Raw genomic sequence first — 19,358 nt, forward strand, 5'->3', positions numbered from 1 at the left:
TTTTATATAATAAGGTATTTTTTCCCAAATAAAAACAATGACCTCAGCAATTCCAGATTTTTCTGTAGTGTGCTTTCCCAAAGGTGGTCATTTCTGTACTTATAGCTTTTCCATATTTGAGAGCAGGTCAATAGACCTCATTATCAATGACTGTCTTCTATTTAGGTGGAGAGTAACTCCAAAAACAAAATGTCCCTTTTTCAAGGACTTTTAAAGGGCATTTAAAAGTAAGACTTAATAAACACTTTAAAAGAAAAAGATAAAATGCCCAAACTTAATATTTATTACTTATTTTAAAAATTAACCATCATGCTTAAAATAGTTTACTACATGGCTATATTAATTGTAGGGGTATGGCTAAACATTGCCTTTTGTAACTGAGTATAAGAGCCAGAGTAGTGATGGTAATAATTAATGAATCATTAAATCAAAAATCTCATACTTTATCAATATAGTACATGCAGCAGATAAATTGAAGATTTTATTTAGTTATTCATGAGAGTCATAGAGAGAGGCAGAGACATAGGCAGAGGGAGAAGCAGGTTCTTTGCCCAATGTGGAACTCAATCCCAGGACCCTGGGATCATGACCTGAGCTAAAGGCAGAAGCTCAACCACTGAGCCACCCAGGTCCCCTAGATAAATTCAAAAGTAACTTTTGTGAATCTGGTGATTTGTTTGTAAATCATTCTTTAGTTTTGGAAGGACTGAATGAAACCACACTCTCCAATTATATGAAGTACAATGAATGGAGAAGCAAAATTTTCATGCCACAAAAAATTCAACAGTAACTTAAGGCACCTGCAAATTCAAACTATTTTCCAACTATAAATCAGCCAATACCTGAAAGATTTTCCAGAAGAGGTATCTAGTGTATCAGAGAAGTGAGTAAGGTTATTATTTGAAGATGCTAAATTATAAAGTCTTATAATAGCAAATAAATGAGATTAAGTATGTAATATTTACTGCCAAATGTTGTGAATTGGTCAACTAGGTAAAATGGACCAACTGTCACAGCTGATATTGTTTTTTTTTTTTTTTCATTTTATTTATTTATTCATGAGAGACACAGAGAGGCAGAGACACAGGCAGAGGGAGAAGCAGATTCTTCACAGGCAGCCCGATGCAGGACTCCATCCCCAGACTCCAGGACCATGCCCTGATTCGATGGCAGATGCTCAATCACTGAGCCACCAGGGTACCCCAGTATTGGTTGTTTTGAAACAAAATTTGCTGATTAAAGCTGTAGCTGATGCACAGTGTCAGCTTGTAGACACTTCTGGGACACAGCAAAAGTCAATGCTGAAGTAGTACGATTAGAAGAACTTCTATAGCTAAAATTGGAAAAGCCACAGTTATTATAATTTGAACAGGAAGTTATTTGAGCAATGAAAACTATTAGCAACTGAAAAGTATCTAAAAAAGACCTGTTGAAGAACTCCTGGTACACAAAGTTCGTACAGGTACATAACTAATGGTAATGTCCTTTTTGCAATTCTCTATGAATCAGAAGAAATGACTGGTTTTATATACCTGGAAACTGCATTCTTTAAATAAAACAGAAAAAAATGTTCAGATCATCCAAAGGAGAGATTAATAATATTCACATACATTGGCTACAAAATTAGACCTATTGTAGTTATGTTATTGGATATTTACCAAAAATTTATAATGTTCAAAGCACTGTGCTAGGTACAAAGGATTGGAATGTAAAATAAGTCCATGCTCTCAAAAATCTTACTTAAGATTAAGCTAAACTAAGGAAACACAAGGAGTTATAATCTATCACATACTAAAATGCCTGAATTTAGATGCTGCCAGATGAAGAAGGTTCAGCAAAGAGGAGAAAAGTTAACGCCTGTTTAGGGAACTACAAGTCCAAGGAAATTTCTTAAACAGAGTGTGTTATGTGTGCGCACATCCATGTTTTTGGGAGGGAATACTGGAAAACAGGAGGATTGGGAATGGTGAGAGATGAATATGAAAAGGCTATTTGAGGCCAGATTAAAAATTTATTAATATTATGATAAGAAGTTAAGACTCTTCTGGGGAAAATGGAGAATCATGAAAAGCAGAAGACTGGCAAGAATTGATCTGCCTTTTGGACCAGCCATTTATGAAAAGGATAGTTCTCAACAGATATCCAAACACCATGGAGAACATTGATCACTAAATAGTTATAGTTTAGTCTAGAATTATTTCTTTTGTTTCTTTTTAAGATTTTATTTGTTCATGATAGACAGAGAGAGAGAGAGAGAGAGGCGGAAACACAGGCAGAGGGAGAAGCAAGATACATGCAGGGAGCCCGATGTGGGACTCGATCCTGGGACTCCAGGATCATGCCCCCCCCCCCCCCCCCCCGCCAAAGGCAGGCGCCAAACCACTGAGCCTCCCAGGGATCCCTAGAATTCTTATTTCTAAATGAGGAATTCAATGATCTAGGAATAAGTGTAACTGCATTAAACAGTCTGACTGGCATGATGTCATGAAGTGGCAGCAACCAGAACTCAAGGCAGCGCCTGAACATGGATGCAAAAAAGGAATAAAGGGAAATTATCTATACCAAACAAGCAATGATCTGTTAATTCCATGAAATAAACTACAGCATTAAAAAGACAAAAATCTTGCCACAGGATACATTTATTTTCATATTTAGAATTACTAACTTGTTGAGATTAAACCAATTCAGATAAATAAAAGCCAGACTGTGTAACAACAATCTGCCCACCTACTGTGGGGAATGTGGATGAAGAAGAAAGAATAGGGAAATATAATCCACAAAATATTCAGGGCAAAAATATTTTGGTTATTACAACAGCCACAATTTGAGAACTATAAACATTAAATGTAAATTAGTGGTAAATCTTGTGGTATTCTTAAATTCAATGATATTTTAAAACTCTTCTCTGCCAAGGTGTTTTATAAACAAGTTGGTGGACTGATCTCTAAGAAAACCCTTGTAATGTATCTTTTAAAAGAGAAGGATATCATTTTAAAAAGAACAAACTGAAATTATTTGAGAAAGAAAATATTGATTGATTCCATAAAAACCTAATTGAACGGTATAATCAGATGTGTTAGTCAAATATCCATTTATGCAAGACTAAACACAGCAGCCCAGTGAGGCCTGCACACATGCATTACCACTAGTAGACACAAATGTTTAGTTTGCAGTGTCAGTGTGTATCTTTACCCTCAAAAATGGTTCTCTATTTTACTAAAAATTGAAACTCTGTTATGTGGGAAGGTGGAAGTGAATGGCAATCACTGTTCCTATATTTTACTACCAATTTCTGATTTAAAATATTCTATCCCCATAACAAAAGATACTTGTGGGTATCAAATTCTAAATCCTGATTTGGATGAGGGAAAGCATGATTACTATGAGTATTGTTTCAATACTGTCACCATGTATTTAGCTCCCCAGTAGTCTAGGGAAAGGTCAGTGAGAAGAAATCTTTTAAATTTCACCCAGAAACTAATAGCAAAAAATTCTAAATAGGTCTGAGAAAATGGGAATGATACTAAAATTTTTATCATAAAGATGGTAGTCATTTGGCCAATCTTGCTCTAAATTTTTTTTATAACAAAGCATAACCCTAGAGATTAAACATCTTGCAATAACAGAGAACAATTAAAAAATAAAAACCAACAAAACCCAACTACTTCTAGTTTCACACCTAATTAATGGAGTGCTCTAATTAAAGCAAAAGTCTGACTCTACCCTCAGAGCCTATAGTACATATGGTTAAGGAAAGTCTAAAAGAATCCCTTAAGAATCCTCAAATATGTTACTGTATTAAGTCACAGAATGATAAGGACGTGGGTAATTTAGGGAATGTTCTATTTTTATAAGATCTCTAACTTTTCGTGTCATTAATGAAAAATCTCTTCCCCAGAAGACACCTTCCTCAAGTTTAGACAAGCTTTTATGGCAATGAATATATAGATACTTACCATTACAAAATCAGAAGAGAGCTCCAGCTATGGCTACAAAATAATTTCATAGATTCCAAAAAGTCAGGAATGGAAATCAGTTTCAGAGCGACACTTTATACCTATTTTTGGGTTCTCCTAAAGTCATGCAATACTCCCTCTTTTTCAGTTTCTAGGCCAGAACATATACTAAATTACATTAATTCTACTCTGTGTATCTGGAATTATCAAAGGTTTTTGGGGGGAGGTATTTCTATTAATATCCCCTAAAGAATGATTTCATAAAGCATTTTTCAATTATATAACCAAAAATTACCTTCAAAAGAATAAGCAGACATACTAATGTATTCTCTTGATGAATATCTGTCAGAGTCCAACCCTGACATACTCCAGTTTCAGGTTTTAAAATGTACCCTAGCTCTGTTCTATTTCATGCCCTCTTCAGCAAACCACACTGGTGCTAATTCTATGGCCCTGCCTGAAGCTAGCCATAACAATTTCTTAAAAAGTAATGTGCTTTACCTCAGAATTAACTCAATTTCAAATAAAATAGCAAGTGAAAAGAAAATACAGGGCTCCATCACACAACCGATAATCCACCAAAAAGTTTCAAAATTCAAGACCAAATAGAAATGATAATAACAAACCATTTATTGAACCTGTATTCCCCTTAACAGGGCATGCAGTCATCTCTTGATTTGCCAGTTATCACAACAGGGCTAGGAAGGCAAAAGCCATATTTTGTCTGTTTTTATAGTGATAACCTCAGAGGGCAGTAGAGTGACTTACAAAAGAGTCTCAATGAATAAATACCGAATGAGTTTAAGAGCGGAAGGAAGGATGGATGATTTGCTTGAATTAAAAAAAAAAAAAGATTTCTACTCATTCTACATGCTGTCTCTTAGGGAAAACTGCCTAGAGATCTGAGCAGACTCAAAGTTGTAATGCATCACTCTATCCATACTTGCTGTCATAATGTAGGATATTCTACACTCACAGACCTTTGAGGCTGCCTCTCCAGCATTCATTTCTTTTTCCTAAAGCTCCAGGGATGCATACCTTTGTGAGGGGCTGAATGCACTTTCAGCTTTAGGGAACATATGACTTAGGCTAAGCCAATTAGAACATGTCATCCTACTAGCTGCTGGGAGTGGTAGGGGTTTCAGAAGATCTCATGACTTAATCATTTTCAGAGTCAATCTTGGACAAAGGCATTCTATCATGACCTAGAGCATTAGTGTCCCTGTGAGATCAGTCAGCCCAAAGACTAGGCCAACAAAAAATGGAAAAGGACAGGAAAGAGAATTATAGGGAAATGTATAAATCCAGTGACATATTGTGACCCTCAATATCAATCCTTGCTTGAAGGCAAACCTACCTCTGGTTGTTTACCTTAACTATTTCTCTGTTTAATTCATTTGAATTGGATTTTTTGTTCACTGCAGGCATGTGAAAATGTTAACTATTTTAAACTTTTTAGATCAGTGTTGTAGCTCTGAATATAGTCTGTATGACATTGTACGGTTATATTCTCCTATTCCTCAATTGTAGAATATGAAGCTAGAGCATAACCTTGTAGCACCATGCATAAACTAAACACTTTTGATGAGGGAAAAATGAAAAGGTAAACTATAGAATAAGGGAAATCAATTGGAGATTAAAAGAAACATAACATAAATGATAAATATGTAATATCAAAACAGCATAAATTTACATATTCAATTTACTTGATGACACCCACTGTTAGTTAGCATGTGGGTATATATCCTTACAGTCTTAATTTCTAATGTGTGACACATTCCTTTATAATTGGGTAATAATGTTCTCTCTTGTCCCATTTCCACCATTATAAAAAGTAGGTGAACAGCCTTGAGTGTAATATGCATATGATCAAAATTTCTGAAGAGAAATTACCAAATGTGGGTTTACTGGGTGAAGTATATGAATGCTTCTAGTTGACATTTTTAAGTACTTTCTGATTTCTATCAAATTTCATTTCCACCAACAGTTAATGTGTACCCAATTTCAACTTACACTTGACTGTTTTATAAGCAAAAATGGCATTGGTTCATTACAAGCAAGCAGATCAGTCATTTTTATTTCTCTTTCTGTGATTTATCCATTATTATGCTTTGCCAATTTTTCTACTGGAATGTTTTCTTATTGGCTAAAAGAGCTATATAAATATATAATAATATATTATCACATTTTTACATTAGTTTTTCAATTTTGTCTTTCTTTTTCTGACATATACAAGTTCTATAGTTTTTAAAAGATTTAATTTATTTATTTATTTATGAGAGACACAGAGAGGCATGTAGAGACATAGGAAGAGGGAGAAGCAGGCTCCCCACAAGGAGCCCGATGTGGGACTCAATTCCAGATCCCAGGATTACACCTTGAGCCGAAGGCAGATGCTCAACCTCTGAGAGACCCAGGCATCCCTAAGTTATATAATTTTTATATCAAATTTAACTACCATTTCCTTAGTGGTTCTTTTTATCTCCAAAATGGGCTTTCTTTTCAGAAGACTTTAATAGATTCTATTTCCACTATTGAAAAATTCATAATATATACTTGCATATAAAAGCCTCTGAAACGAAACATCCTAGAAGAAATTTCTTCAAATTCTTAATTTAGGGTTTCACAAATTTATTTGAAAATAGACCCCCCCACACCCCCACCAGTGCACCTGTTAACATCTTGAGGAGTAGTTCTTTTAAAGCTTGTTTGGAACACAGAAGCCTGGAAAGTCCTTCCACATCCCCAAATTAATATTTATCTGTGTTTATTTCTATTGTTTTAATGGCTTTACTTTTTATACATAGTGCTTTAATCCACCTGAATTTATTCTGACACAAGTATAAGGTTACGTTGATATGGAGGTTTCTGTTCTCTAAAGAAAATAGAAAGTGAATTTTGTCCAATGTCTTGTATTACCTCTGGATCATATGAGTATTCTCCTCTGACCTAGTTATTGGGTATATAACACTAACATATTTTCTAATATTAAGCATGCTTGATTTCATGAAAAAAATCTTAGTGGGTCATAGCACATTTCTTATCATATTACTGCCAATTTAAAATTGCTAATATTTTAAGATTCCTGCATCCATATTCATAAATGAGATTATATATTAAATGTAAAATTTACTGAGTTTTCCTTATTTTCTTTACTCTGAGATAGTTCATACAGAATGGTAATGAACTCTTTTATAAATGTTTACTTTTATTGACTTGAGGATTAGTCAGAAGGTAGAGGTCACCCAACTTTTTTTTTTTTTAAATTAATTTTTATTGGTGTTCAATTTACCAACATACAGAAAAACACCCAGTGCTCATCCCGTCAAGTGTCCGCCTCAGTGCCCGTCACCCATTGCCCTCCAACACCCGCCCTCCTCCCCTTCCACCACCCCTAGTTCGTTTCCCAGAGTTAGGAGTCTTCATGTTCTGTCTCCCTTCCTGATATTTCCCACACATTTCTTTTCCCTTCCTTTATATTCCCTTTCACTATTATTTATATTCCCCAAATGAATGAGAACATACACTGTTTGTCCTTCTCCGATTGACTTATTTCACTCAGCATAATACCTTCCAGTTCCATCCACGTTGAAGCAAATGGTGGGTATTTGTCGTTTCTAATTGCTGAGTAATATTCCATTGTATACATAAACCACATCTTCTTTATCCATTCATCTTTCGATGGACACTGAGGCTCCTTCCACAGTTTGGCTGTTGTGGACATTGCTGCTAGAAACATCGGGGTGCAGGTGTCCCGACGTTTCATTGCATCTGAATCTTTGGGGTAAATCCCCAACAGTGCAATTGCTGGGTCGTAGGGCAGGTCTATTTTTAACTCTTTGAGGAACCTCCACACAGTTTTCCAGAGTGGCTGCACCAGTTCACATTCCCACCAACAGTGTAAGAGGGTTCCCTTTTCTCCGCATCCTCTCCAACATTTGTGGTTTCCTGCCTTGTTAATTTTCCCCATTCTCACTGGTGTGAGGTGGTATCTCATTGTGGTTTTGATTTGTATTTCCCTGATGGCAAGTGATGCAGAGCATTTTCTCATGTGCATGTTGGCCATGTCCATGTCTTCCTTTGTGAGATTTCTCTTCATGTCTTTTGCCCATTTCATGATTGGATTGTTTGTTTCTTTGGTGTTGAGTTTAAGAAGTTCTTTATAGATTTTGGAAACTAGCCCTTTATCTGATATGTCATTTGCATATATCTTCTCCCATTCTGTAGGTTGTCTTTTAGTTTTGTTGACTGTATCCTTTGCTGTGCAAAAGCTTCTTATCTTGATGAAGTCCCAATAGTTCATTTTTGCTTTTGTTTCTTTTGCCTTTGTGGATGTATCTTGCAAGAAGTTACTGTGGCCAAGTTCAAAAAGGGTGTTGCCTGTGTTCTTTTCTATGATTTTGATGGACTCTTGTCTCACATTTAGATCTCTCATCCATTTTGAGTTTATCTTTGTGTATGGTGAAAGAGAGTGGTCCAGTTTCATTCTTCTGCATGTGGATGTCCAATTTTCCCAGCACCATTTATTGAAGAGACTGTCTTTCTTCCAATGGATAGTCTTTCCTCCTTTATTGAATATTAGATGACCATACATTTCAGGGTCCACTTCTGGGTTCTCTATTCTGTTCCATTGATCTATGTGTCTGTTTTTGTGCCAGTACCACACTGTCTTGATGACCACAGCTTTGTAGTACAACCTGAAATCTGGCATTGTGATGCCCCCAGCTATGGTTTTCTTTTTTAAAATTCCCCTGGCTATTCGGGGTCTTTTCTGATTCCACACAAATCTTAAAATAATTTGTTCTAACTCTCTGAAGAAAGTCCATGGTATTTTGATAGGGATTGCATTAAACGCGTAAATTGCCCTGGGTAACACTGACATTTTTACAATATTAATTCTGCCAATCCATGAGCATGGAATATTTTTCCATCTCTTTGTGTCTTCCTCAATTTCTTTCAGAAGTGTTCTATAGTTTTTAGGGTATAGATCTTTTACCTCTTTGGTTAGTTTTATTCCTAGGTATCTTATGCTTTTGGGTGCAATTGTAAATGGGATTGACTCCTTAATTTCTCTTTCTTCAGTCTCATTGTTAGTGTATAGAAATGCCATTGATTTCTGGGCATTGATTTTGGATCCTGACACGCTACCAAATTGCTGTATGAGTTCTAGCAATCTTGGGGTGGAGGCTTTTGGGTTTTCACCCAACTTTTTAAGCATTCTGTTTACATACCCTTCACAACCTGGTAGTTTATTAGACCAGATATTTTACTCAATTGATGATAAACTTGAGCTTCTCAGGTTCCTTTATAGTAGAGTAGCTGGGTGTTAGGCAAGGCTCTTCTGTTAGTGCCTATAGTTACTATGTTAAGAAAACCCAAAGTTGGGGTACCTCTCTGGCTCGGTAGGGTATGTGTCTGACTTCGGCTTGGGCCATGATTTCAGGGTACTGGGATCGAGCCCCTAGCGTTAAGCTCCGCCCTCAGCAGGGAGTCTGTTTCTCTCTCTGCCCCTCCTGCTCTTGTGCACACATTCTCTCTCTCTTGCTCAAACAAATTAATAAAATATTTAAAAATAAAATATCCAAAGCCCCAAAGCTATCTGCAGCTTTTTGTGACCACTCTCTTGGCCTTTGATTGACACAGCCACATTTATTAACGCTCAAAAATTTAGAAAGTAAAAAAAAAAAAAAAAAAATTTAGAAAGTAAGAAACAGATCAACAGTAAAACACACCTGTGTCATTCTGGGGTGGAGGTTAAGTGGAGGAGTTGAGAGGAGTTGTGATCATTTATATGCCTTATTATGCTTACCAAATTCCCTTCTCCTTCCTAACCCCTTAAAAGCAATTCTGAACATTATTTAATCTTTATTTGATAATTTGGAAGGATCTTCAGAGACAGTGGATCATCTCTACTATACATATACCCAAGTGTTAAAAATTTGGTGCTGGATGGAAACTAAAATAAGCGTAAGAGTTAGTTCACTGCCATGATGAAGGACAAGCAAGTAGAAACGGAAGTAAAAATCCAGACTTTTTTTATCTCGAGTCATATAATATTTAATACTGATAAAGTAAATTATGAGCAAAACACAAAGCCAGGCACACACAGAAATCACCTAAAACAAGAGGAAAGAACTCATTTTTTGTGTGTGTTGACTCAATGCTTTAAGAAAAAGCTAGGATCTCAAGTGAGTTTTTAGGTCCATAAATTTTTTTCTCTTCTAAATTACATTTAAATGAGAAGAAAAAGAAAGCAAAACAATAATAAGCTTTGTTGGTAGGTCTATACCATTTTCTTTCTTTCTTTCTTTCTTTCTTTCTTTCTTTCTTTCTTTTTTTTTTTTTTTTACCATTTTCATACATTCTTGGGAAGAAGGTAGCAAATGAAATTTCTGCAACAGTAAGTGATGCTTAGAGAAAAATGAAATCACAGAGTGATGCCAGGACTGATTATTCCACTGCGCTTTAAAAGCAGAGATTGCAGTCTGTGAGTCCAAAGTGGTTTCATATGGACTGCTGCAGTTGTGGTTTACGCTTGAAAGTATAACCTGTCAAATTAGAAGCAGGCAAGGCTGATGCTCTTAACGGTTCTACTTTCTACTGTCTACAGTTATGTCCATAACTTCAGCATTTTTTATTCAGTTAAACTCTGTTATTTGGGTGAGTACAATCTCAAAACTGCTCTTTGTTAGCTTGGTTAGAGAAGATTTTAGTTATGATAGGAAGCTTAAAGAACTGTCAATCTGATTTTTATTATAAATGTAGCTGACTTGCATTGTTACCACTTTTACCAACTGTTGATATTTTATTATCCTAATTACCACTATGTAATATATTACTACAGGGAAGAGGTATATAACTGTTCCCAAGATTTTCCTCTCCTGCCTTTCCAGATATTTTATTGATTTTAACTTGTACCTTATTGACTCATCATTTTTCTAAGCCTACAGTAGCCTACTATTATGAGCTTAGTGTTACAGCATGCTCCATTTCTTCTCTGCTCCTTGACTGTGGAATGCCCTTCCAGGCAGTGGGCTTGGTTGACAGAGATTTTCCCATCAAAATTGAAAAGCTACTTCTTCTATTTTATTAATGTTTCACGTAGAGTCCTTCCTTAATGAATCTTTCTTAATGCCCATTAGTGTAATATAAAAATGTTTTTTAAAAAAGCATAAACAATATTTGCTCTCTGTATAATGCATCATAAATGAAACCATGCCACTAAATAATCATATCCTGTTTAGTCCATAATGACATCAAAAGTATATGTTTATCATCTGCTTTGGACAACTTAGCATGATTTTGGCCCACGGCGAAGTTGAAATAAAACCATTTGCAGTTGCCCCAACCAAGATAACCACACATTTCTAAGGTAATTGATACCTAAAAAGGACATTGCCTTTAGATCACAGTTTATGATCTAAGTATACTAATTCTTTAAAGAAGGTTGTTAAAGTTTATAAAGAATGTATGTCTATAAATAATGTATGTCTATTGGACTTCTTCCAGAATTTAACATTAAATAATTATATTTTTAGCATGCATAGAGATTATGATAAAGCAGGCACTTAGCATGATCTTTTGGAGTTCGGGAATTACCTCTCTTGCCCAATTTAAAGAGAATGGGAAAAATTGAGATTTTTTTTTACATATAAAAGTATAATAATAAGAGTGATAAGAATAATGCTTTGTATTTTGGAAAGCACTCCAATAAAATCAGTCATTATTTTTATTTTTGAATATATATCTAGGGAAACAATAATTTTATGAATAGATAGCTTAGGCAAATAGAAGGCACACAATTTTCATATTTGTCGTGAAAACACATACAGGAAATCCAAACACATGTTACTACCTTTGTGTTACAGGGTTATGAAGCATGTAATTGCCCTGGATACCACCTCATCTACTAAGTCCATTCATAGCCTGAAAGACAGCTCTTCATGTTATGTGCCAACGCAAAAACGGGAAAAATTACCTCTGCCCACAAAGATAACAGGGGTGATCTGGAACAAAAAAATAAGTTTGGAATAAAATAATATGAGTAAAAGTTAGAACGAGCAGGAAGCTTAGGGAAATCTCAGACAACTGAAATTGTCTCCCAAAGTTATTTATGTGTGAAAGCAGAGTTAGACATCTTCTTTTGGGCTACTCCACCATACCATGCTGCCTTTGAACATGCAACCACTGTTCTGGGCAATTCAGACAACAATGAAAGAGCCTAAGAACAGAACCAAATGGCATAAGTGGTACATTGGCTATATTACTGTAAGAGGGAAGAGTATACTGTACCTCCATTCTTTCTTGTTTAACTTCATCAATCTCATCATCTTCAAACATTGCCAGGAGTTCTCCTGTTTGGTCAATAGAGTTGAGAAAATCTTGGGCGATTTTCTGTCTTTTGTTTGCATTACTGCTGCCACTCAATTTGTCTTCATGAACATAAGGAAAGGAAAAAAAATGCTTAGCACCCAACACCAATCATTACAAGTATTGAATACTGCATGTGAAATTCAGAATTGAGAGTTCTATCAAAATAATCTTTAAAGGGAGAATCTTTTGCAAAGATTCTTTTGCAAAGATTCCAAAACAAAAGCATAAGCCATGCAGAGTTAAATCATTTATTTGTATCAAAAAACTAAATTGTCAATTAACATAGTAAGTATGAAGGGACAGATTAAAATTCCTTAACAGGACGCCTGGATGACTCAGCGGTGGAGCACCTGCTTTTCGCTCAGGGCGTGATCCTGCAGTACTAGGATCAAGTCCCACATTGGGTTCCCTGCATGGAGCCTGCTTCTCCCTCTGCCTATGTCTCTGCCTCTCTGTGTCTCTCATGAATAAATAAAATCTTTTTAAAAAAATTCCTTACCAAGAAAAAAAAAAAGAGAAAGGAATTCTCTCACATTTAGAGAAAGAATCCTGCTATAGGAAGCCTAATTAAGAAAATAAATAAAAACAAAGATAGACATAAACAACATCAAGATTGAGATCTGAAATTAAAAGGAGAGAATATGACATATTTTGCTGTGGCAATACATTTCAAGTGTAAAGGGACAAGATCTTACTCTTTTTCTCTTAAGAGGTAAAACCATCATACTTATTTAAAAGCAAAATATAACTTTAAAAAAGTTATTGCAAAAGGTCAGGAAGGAGTATAATATTGCAATAGGTAATTAATAGCTTAATACATAAATATCAGTGTGAATTAGGGAGAAAAAACTAGATTATTTTTTTAAGTTATAAAATACATGTGCAGATACCAAATAAAGAAAACCCAAATATCTTAGGGTGAAAGCATCCAATCTTTCACCATTAAGTAGGAATGTTTACTGTGGGTTTTCCCTACATGGCTATCTTGGTCAGTTTATAGACTATAATAAACATATAAATATATCGCAGTCTGGATCGCTGAAAAACAAATATTCCTCACAATGTAAAGTCCAAGATCAGGTACTGGCAGGCTATCCAGTACCTGAGAGAGCAAAAGGAAGCTCTCCTGTGTCTCTTCTTGGAAGGGCACTAATCTCATTCATAGATGCCCCTCCCTCACGACTTATTCTGGTTTTCACATGAGAATAATACCAGTCTTGTAGAATGAGCTGGGAAAGGATTGGTGTTAATGGTCCTTTAAACATTTGGTAGAATTTATCATGAAGTCATTTAGGCCTGAGCTTTTCCTTGGGGAAGTCTTAAAATTACTAATTCAAGGAATTTACTTGCCATAGAGGCTTCCTAGAGGCTTCATAGAGGCTTACTCAGGCTTCCTATTTCTTCTAGATTCAGTTTAAGTAGTTTGTGTTTTCACAGGATAAAAAGTAGATATTTATAGAATTGGTTATATTAATCATTATATTTACCATTTCTACTTCTTTTCATTTCTTTCTTTAATATGAGCAGCCATCTTGTGTCACTCCCTCCTCCAATACGGCTTTGTTACTACCCACCTCACTTATGTTGTTACTGTCAAATATATTACATATCTACATGTTATAGACTCAACATTTACAATTATATATTGTTTTATACATTGTTTTTTAGAATCAGTTAAGGCAAGAAAGGAAAAATATGCAATTATATCATCTCTTATATTTTACCTGCATAATTACTTTTACAAGTACTTTTTTGTTGTTGTTGTTGTTGTTGTTGTTGTTTGTTTGTTTTTTTGTTTTTAGGGTTTGTGTGTGTGTGTGTGTGTGTGTATGGAATCAAATTATTGTCTGGTGCCACTTGCTTGAGCCTGAAGAACTTATTTTCATATTTTTTACATGGATTTGCTACCAAGAAATTCACTCCAGTTTTTGTTTATCTGGGAATATATTTTATTTTGCCTTTACTTTTAAAAGATAATTTGGCTGGATATAATATCAGTTTTAGGTGTATGGTATAGTGATTCAACATTTCCACACAACATTCAGTGCTCATCATGACAAGTTTATTCCTTAATTTCTTTTAATTGATATTTTGTTTTGTGAGATACTGTAAGCTTACCTTCCTTTTGATCCTTAAAAAAAAATGGTTTTCTTTTTTCTTTAAACACATTTATAGTAGCTACTTTGAAGTTTTTGTGTGCTAAGTCCAACGTCTGGGCCCCCTCAAAGGCAGTCTGTGTTGTCTGCTTTTTGTTCCCTTTTTATGGATTACACATTTTTATTTATGTATTTTTTTTGCTTCTCTGGTATTCAGTGGTTAATGTTGTGGAAAATGGACATTTTATCTTGCAGCAATTCTAAATAATAATTCCCTCTTCTTTCTATGGCTTGTTGTCATTGATTGTTTATTTGGTTGTTTATTTGTTTAGTGATTTGGCTAGGCTGGTTCAATAAAATCTTTTTCCCTCACAGTATGTGGCTTCAGAAGTTGTTCTTCAGAGGGCACAGCTGTGAGCATGCAACTGGTCTCCTCAATACTTGAATTTTCTTAAATATGTACTTCTCCATTTGCTCTATGCCCTTAGGACAATTTCAGGAGATTTTAAACCATTACTTTTTAAGATTTTTACCAGTTAAATGTGGTTCACTGGGGTAAGAGGTTATCCTTCTATGGCCATTCTCAAAGTCCCACCTTAGCCTTAGATATATTTTACTGGAGTACTTTATCTTATAGGTTATATATCAACTATTTTAAAACTTCATATGCACAGAAAACTAGAAAATTTAAATGAAAATATAGATGAGATTGGAAATAAATAAGGAGGAGAGGACATCAGACTGATATGATGGTGTTAGTACAATTGAATACTAGTCTCACCACTCTGGGCTTCTTGGTGTTCAAAATTTGGTATTAAAAGCTATTGTTTATTCAATGCCAGGGATATATCAGGTGATTTTCATACATTATGTTAAATTCTCATGAGAACTCCACCATGGTAAGTGGTATAATTTTTGACTTATGAGAAAACTGATCCTCAAGATCACATAAAGAGAAAGCAGAGAACCGAGACTGACTGAAATTCAAGTCTGTATTCTTTATGCTCTCCAAAAATGAAGTGTTTAAATTCATCTGGAGAACTGTTCTTTAGAAATTCTATTCTATGAAAACTGCAGGAATATTAAATAGGTAACACTGACTAAACATTGGACAAATTTTTTTTTCTCTTCCTTTCTTTTCTTTCCTTTCTTCTCTCCTTCCTTCTTTCTTGCATGGTTATTACACTTGGTGACTTGTCGAAGGTAAATAAAAATTTACTTCCAAAATTTGTTAACTCTTCAGTTAGTTTTGAACAGTTCTCTGAAGTTCTTAATCCAGTAGAGTTTGTTTATTTATCAATGTATTTATTAGCAATGGATAACCTCTATGCAGTGACTATATTCAATGAAAAATATGAATTATTCTAAAACATATGTATTTATTTGGACTCAGTATTGTTTAGTACATTTCTGTTTTTGGATTAGCACTGCTTAATACTGCAACATTATTTTTTTCTAAATATTATGAAATGGGAATTGAGCTGGAAAATCAGATAAGGAAAATTTTCTATTCTGCGTTAGGCTGTTGGTAAGATGTCAAACAGCACAGTAATAACATTCCAAAATGAGGTGACTTTACATCATACTGCAATATCACATACTTTCTATAATAAATTAAGAAAAGCCCATATGTCAATTTCAGAGATATATAATAACAGTTCTGGCTTCCTACACCTACTACAGAAAAATTATGCTTGCTAAGATCAATTATGCTTTGAATCAACGTATTTTCTCAGTTTCATGACATTATGATATAAAACAAGCCATATGATTAGAAGAACTGACATAAGAGATTACTATGAAGCCTTGTAATAGAAAATCACAAGATTTAACTGCCAACTAAATAGATATTTGGGTAATTTCTAAGCTACATTATTTCACAGAAACATACATTCTACCGTGATGGGAATGTCCACACTGACATTGTATTAGTGTGTCACCCAGTGCACACATGTCACATTGCTCTAACTTTACTGTTTTGTTTAGATTACCTTCCAGAAGGTCATCTTCATCTATGCCCTTGACGATCTTGGATTTGTAGTCTCGGAAAAACATGTACTTTAGTAGTCTTCTAAGTTTTTTCTATTAAAATATAAAATAAGAAATCTTATACATACATTCACTTTACTGATTATAGAATATGATAATAAACTTGTATTCTGGGATTGCTCGGAAAAATACAGCAATTCTTAGCATAATACTGTGGAATAAGAGATGTCATCATATTAAACATGAAAGCAAAAATACAAGCATTTTTAAAAGCATTTTTTCATTTGTAAGTATCCAAATGATCCAGAATTACAGTAATTGGTTTCTTTTGTCTTATAAAAAGTTTTAAATTCTTCCTGAAGATTGTGATAAACATCACACCCTCCATACTAAGAGAACTCTCCCAATTTGATGGAATTTTGTACACATTCAAGACCAAAGTGATTAAACAGTGATTTTAAAGTGATTTAAAACATCTAGACAAGGATTTGGTACCAACTGCTTTAAAAAGCCAAGCAAGTTTCCTTTCCATTATTTTTTATTCTCTGGAAATCTTTTTTATTTAGAAGAGTTGGTTTATGTTTTATATTTCTGGAAAACATTGTATAATCTGAGAAATATGTTTTCATGGGACTCAAAGCTGATGAATGATAGTTGGGTCTTGATGGTTTTCTGTAGGTTTATTAGAAGACCTGGGACCCCCGGGTGGCCCAGCGGTTTAGCGCCTTCAGCCCAGGGCGTGATCCTGGAGACCTGGGATTGAGTTCCACATCGGGCTCCCTGCATGGAGCCTGCTTCTTCCTCTACCTGTGTCTCTGTGTCTCTGATGAACAAATAAAATTTTTTTTTAAAAAAGGAAGACCATAATACTGCTTAACTTTAAAGGTAACTGGTAACACTTTGTAATTTGTTGTGTGCTTACACTTAGGTTGTATTATAACTGGTTCCTGACCTTTAGGTTTAAGATTCCTAATTATGGCTGAAATATAGTATATTTTACAAAGCTCTTTTACATGCCTCTTATTTCATCAACCCTGAAATACAGAAATCATCTCCTTTTCAAATACAGGGCAACAGGCTAAAAACAGTCTTACAACTAGAGCTTAGTAGGGCCAGAAGTAGAACATAAGCTTTAGACTTCAGTTTCTTTATGATTTTAAATATCATATATCATTTTAAATGTACCTACCATACAGAACCACTGGGAGAGATAAATGAAAGAATGAGTGAAGGTGCCTAGTGCAATATAGTAGACAGTCAATAAATACTGCTTGAATATAAACTGAAATTATGAAGAGAAAAAACATGCACCTGTATATAGTTCTTCTGTTCCTCTTCTTTGCTCTTTGCCCTGATTTCATTCAATACTTTAGATTTTATTTAGTCTTATATTACACCTATGTAAACAACTTATTTTTATTTGGAACATGTCAGCATATAAGTATAATTATTATTTTGAAGAGAAAGAGGAGAACTGTGGCAGCTACCATATTACAGTTATGTTCTCAGCTGATGAAAGGATTCTGGTTAAGAGTCCTTTTGGACAAGAGCTGGCATTGTCAGTCAATATAGACTCCTATAGTTTCACTACGATTTTATTTTATTTTATTTTTTTTTAATTTTTATTTATTTATGATAGGCACACAGTGAGAGAGAGAGAGAGAGGCAGAGACACAGGCAGAGGGAGAAGCAGGCTCCATGCACCGGGAGCCCGACGTGGGATTCGATCCCGGGTCTCCAGGATCGCGCCCTGGGCCAAAGGCAGGAGCCAAACCGCTGCGCCACCCAGGGATCCCTTCACTATGATTTTAAATCTTGACTTTCCCAAAAGGCAGGAAAACGTGTCAGTGTGGACTGTTCTATGTGTTAGCCTCTTTAACTCTGTCATGAAAAAGAAAGTTGATTGGACATATTCTATAAAGTAATAATACTAACTCCACTGCCTTCATAAAGGACCTTGGCTCCAAATCCTCATTTCCGCCCAAAGCAAGCTCCTTCCTCACAGCACCACTGCTGCAAAGTGTCAATTACTCTTTGGTCCTCTAAGTATAATGAAGTCGCCAAATCTTGCATGTTTGCACTCTCTACTATGTCTCTGAATTCTGCCTTCCTATCCACTTCCAGGGCCATCATGTTCACCACATTTTGCCTTGATTATTGAATCAGCCATCTTGGCCAGTTCCTTTGCATTTGGTCCATTCCACATACAACTGCATGAGTCTTATCCTAGGCAAAAACCTCAACTTTAACAAATCTTTCAGTCTCATCTAATCACACCAACTTTACACTCTGCTTCTTCAACTTTTTTTTTAATATTTTTTAAAAATTTTTTTAATTTATTTATGATAGTCACAGAGAGAGAAAGAGAGGTAGAGACATAGGCAGAGGGAGAAGCAGGCTCCATGCCATGGGAGCCCGACGTGGGATTCGATCCCGGGTCTCCAGGATCGCGTCCTGGGCCAAAGGCAGGCACCAAACCGCTGCGCCACCCAGGGATCCTCGCTTCTTCAACTTTTTAAGCTAGATTATAGCTTATTGATAGTAAAGACATTTCTTTTCTCTTCTTTACATTCCTCATATGATCGAAAAGTTAATGAAGTAAGAATTTATAAAATTTAATAGTAGACTGGCTACTATTTAATAGTGTGGTGTGTAGGTCTCTGAATCTCACTGTAGGAGGAAGACAAAATACTTGATCTAAACTTAGTCTACCTTCAGTCAATAAGAACTAAAATGTTTCACAGATATAAAGTAACTGGATATTGGAAATGATGTTAACAAGGTTATGCAAAAGGTCAATTGGATGTCTTCTGATAAAAAACCGCCACGAGCATACAAAAAATGGTGGAAGAGGAATGAGTATGTGTAATGAAAAGGCCAGGGGAAAACAAGGAAGAAATGAAAGATGGACCATCAGAAATCAAGCACTGCTTGCTCACTTGGG

General features: G+C 35.2%; 1 protein-coding gene across 13 annotated transcripts in view; it reads right to left on the reverse strand.

Moving 5' to 3' along the window:
• Positions 1-19,358, reverse strand: part of SUPT3H (SPT3 homolog, SAGA and STAGA complex component) — a 516,593-nt gene that overhangs the window by 131,149 nt on the left and 366,086 nt on the right. For all 13 annotated transcript variants that reach the window (XM_072733255.1, XM_072733191.1, XM_072733217.1 and 10 more), the window contains 2 exons: positions 16,417-16,507; positions 12,249-12,388 (listed from right to left, as the gene is read on the reverse strand). In XM_072733255.1, the coding sequence (XP_072589356.1) occupies positions 12,249-12,388; positions 16,417-16,507 (231 nt within the window). The remainder of the gene's footprint in view (positions 1-12,248; positions 12,389-16,416; positions 16,508-19,358) is intronic.

Source organism: Vulpes vulpes, chromosome 1 (assembly GCF_048418805.1).
Source record: "Vulpes vulpes isolate BD-2025 chromosome 1, VulVul3, whole genome shotgun sequence".
Taxonomy (NCBI): domain Eukaryota; kingdom Metazoa; phylum Chordata; class Mammalia; order Carnivora; family Canidae; genus Vulpes; species Vulpes vulpes.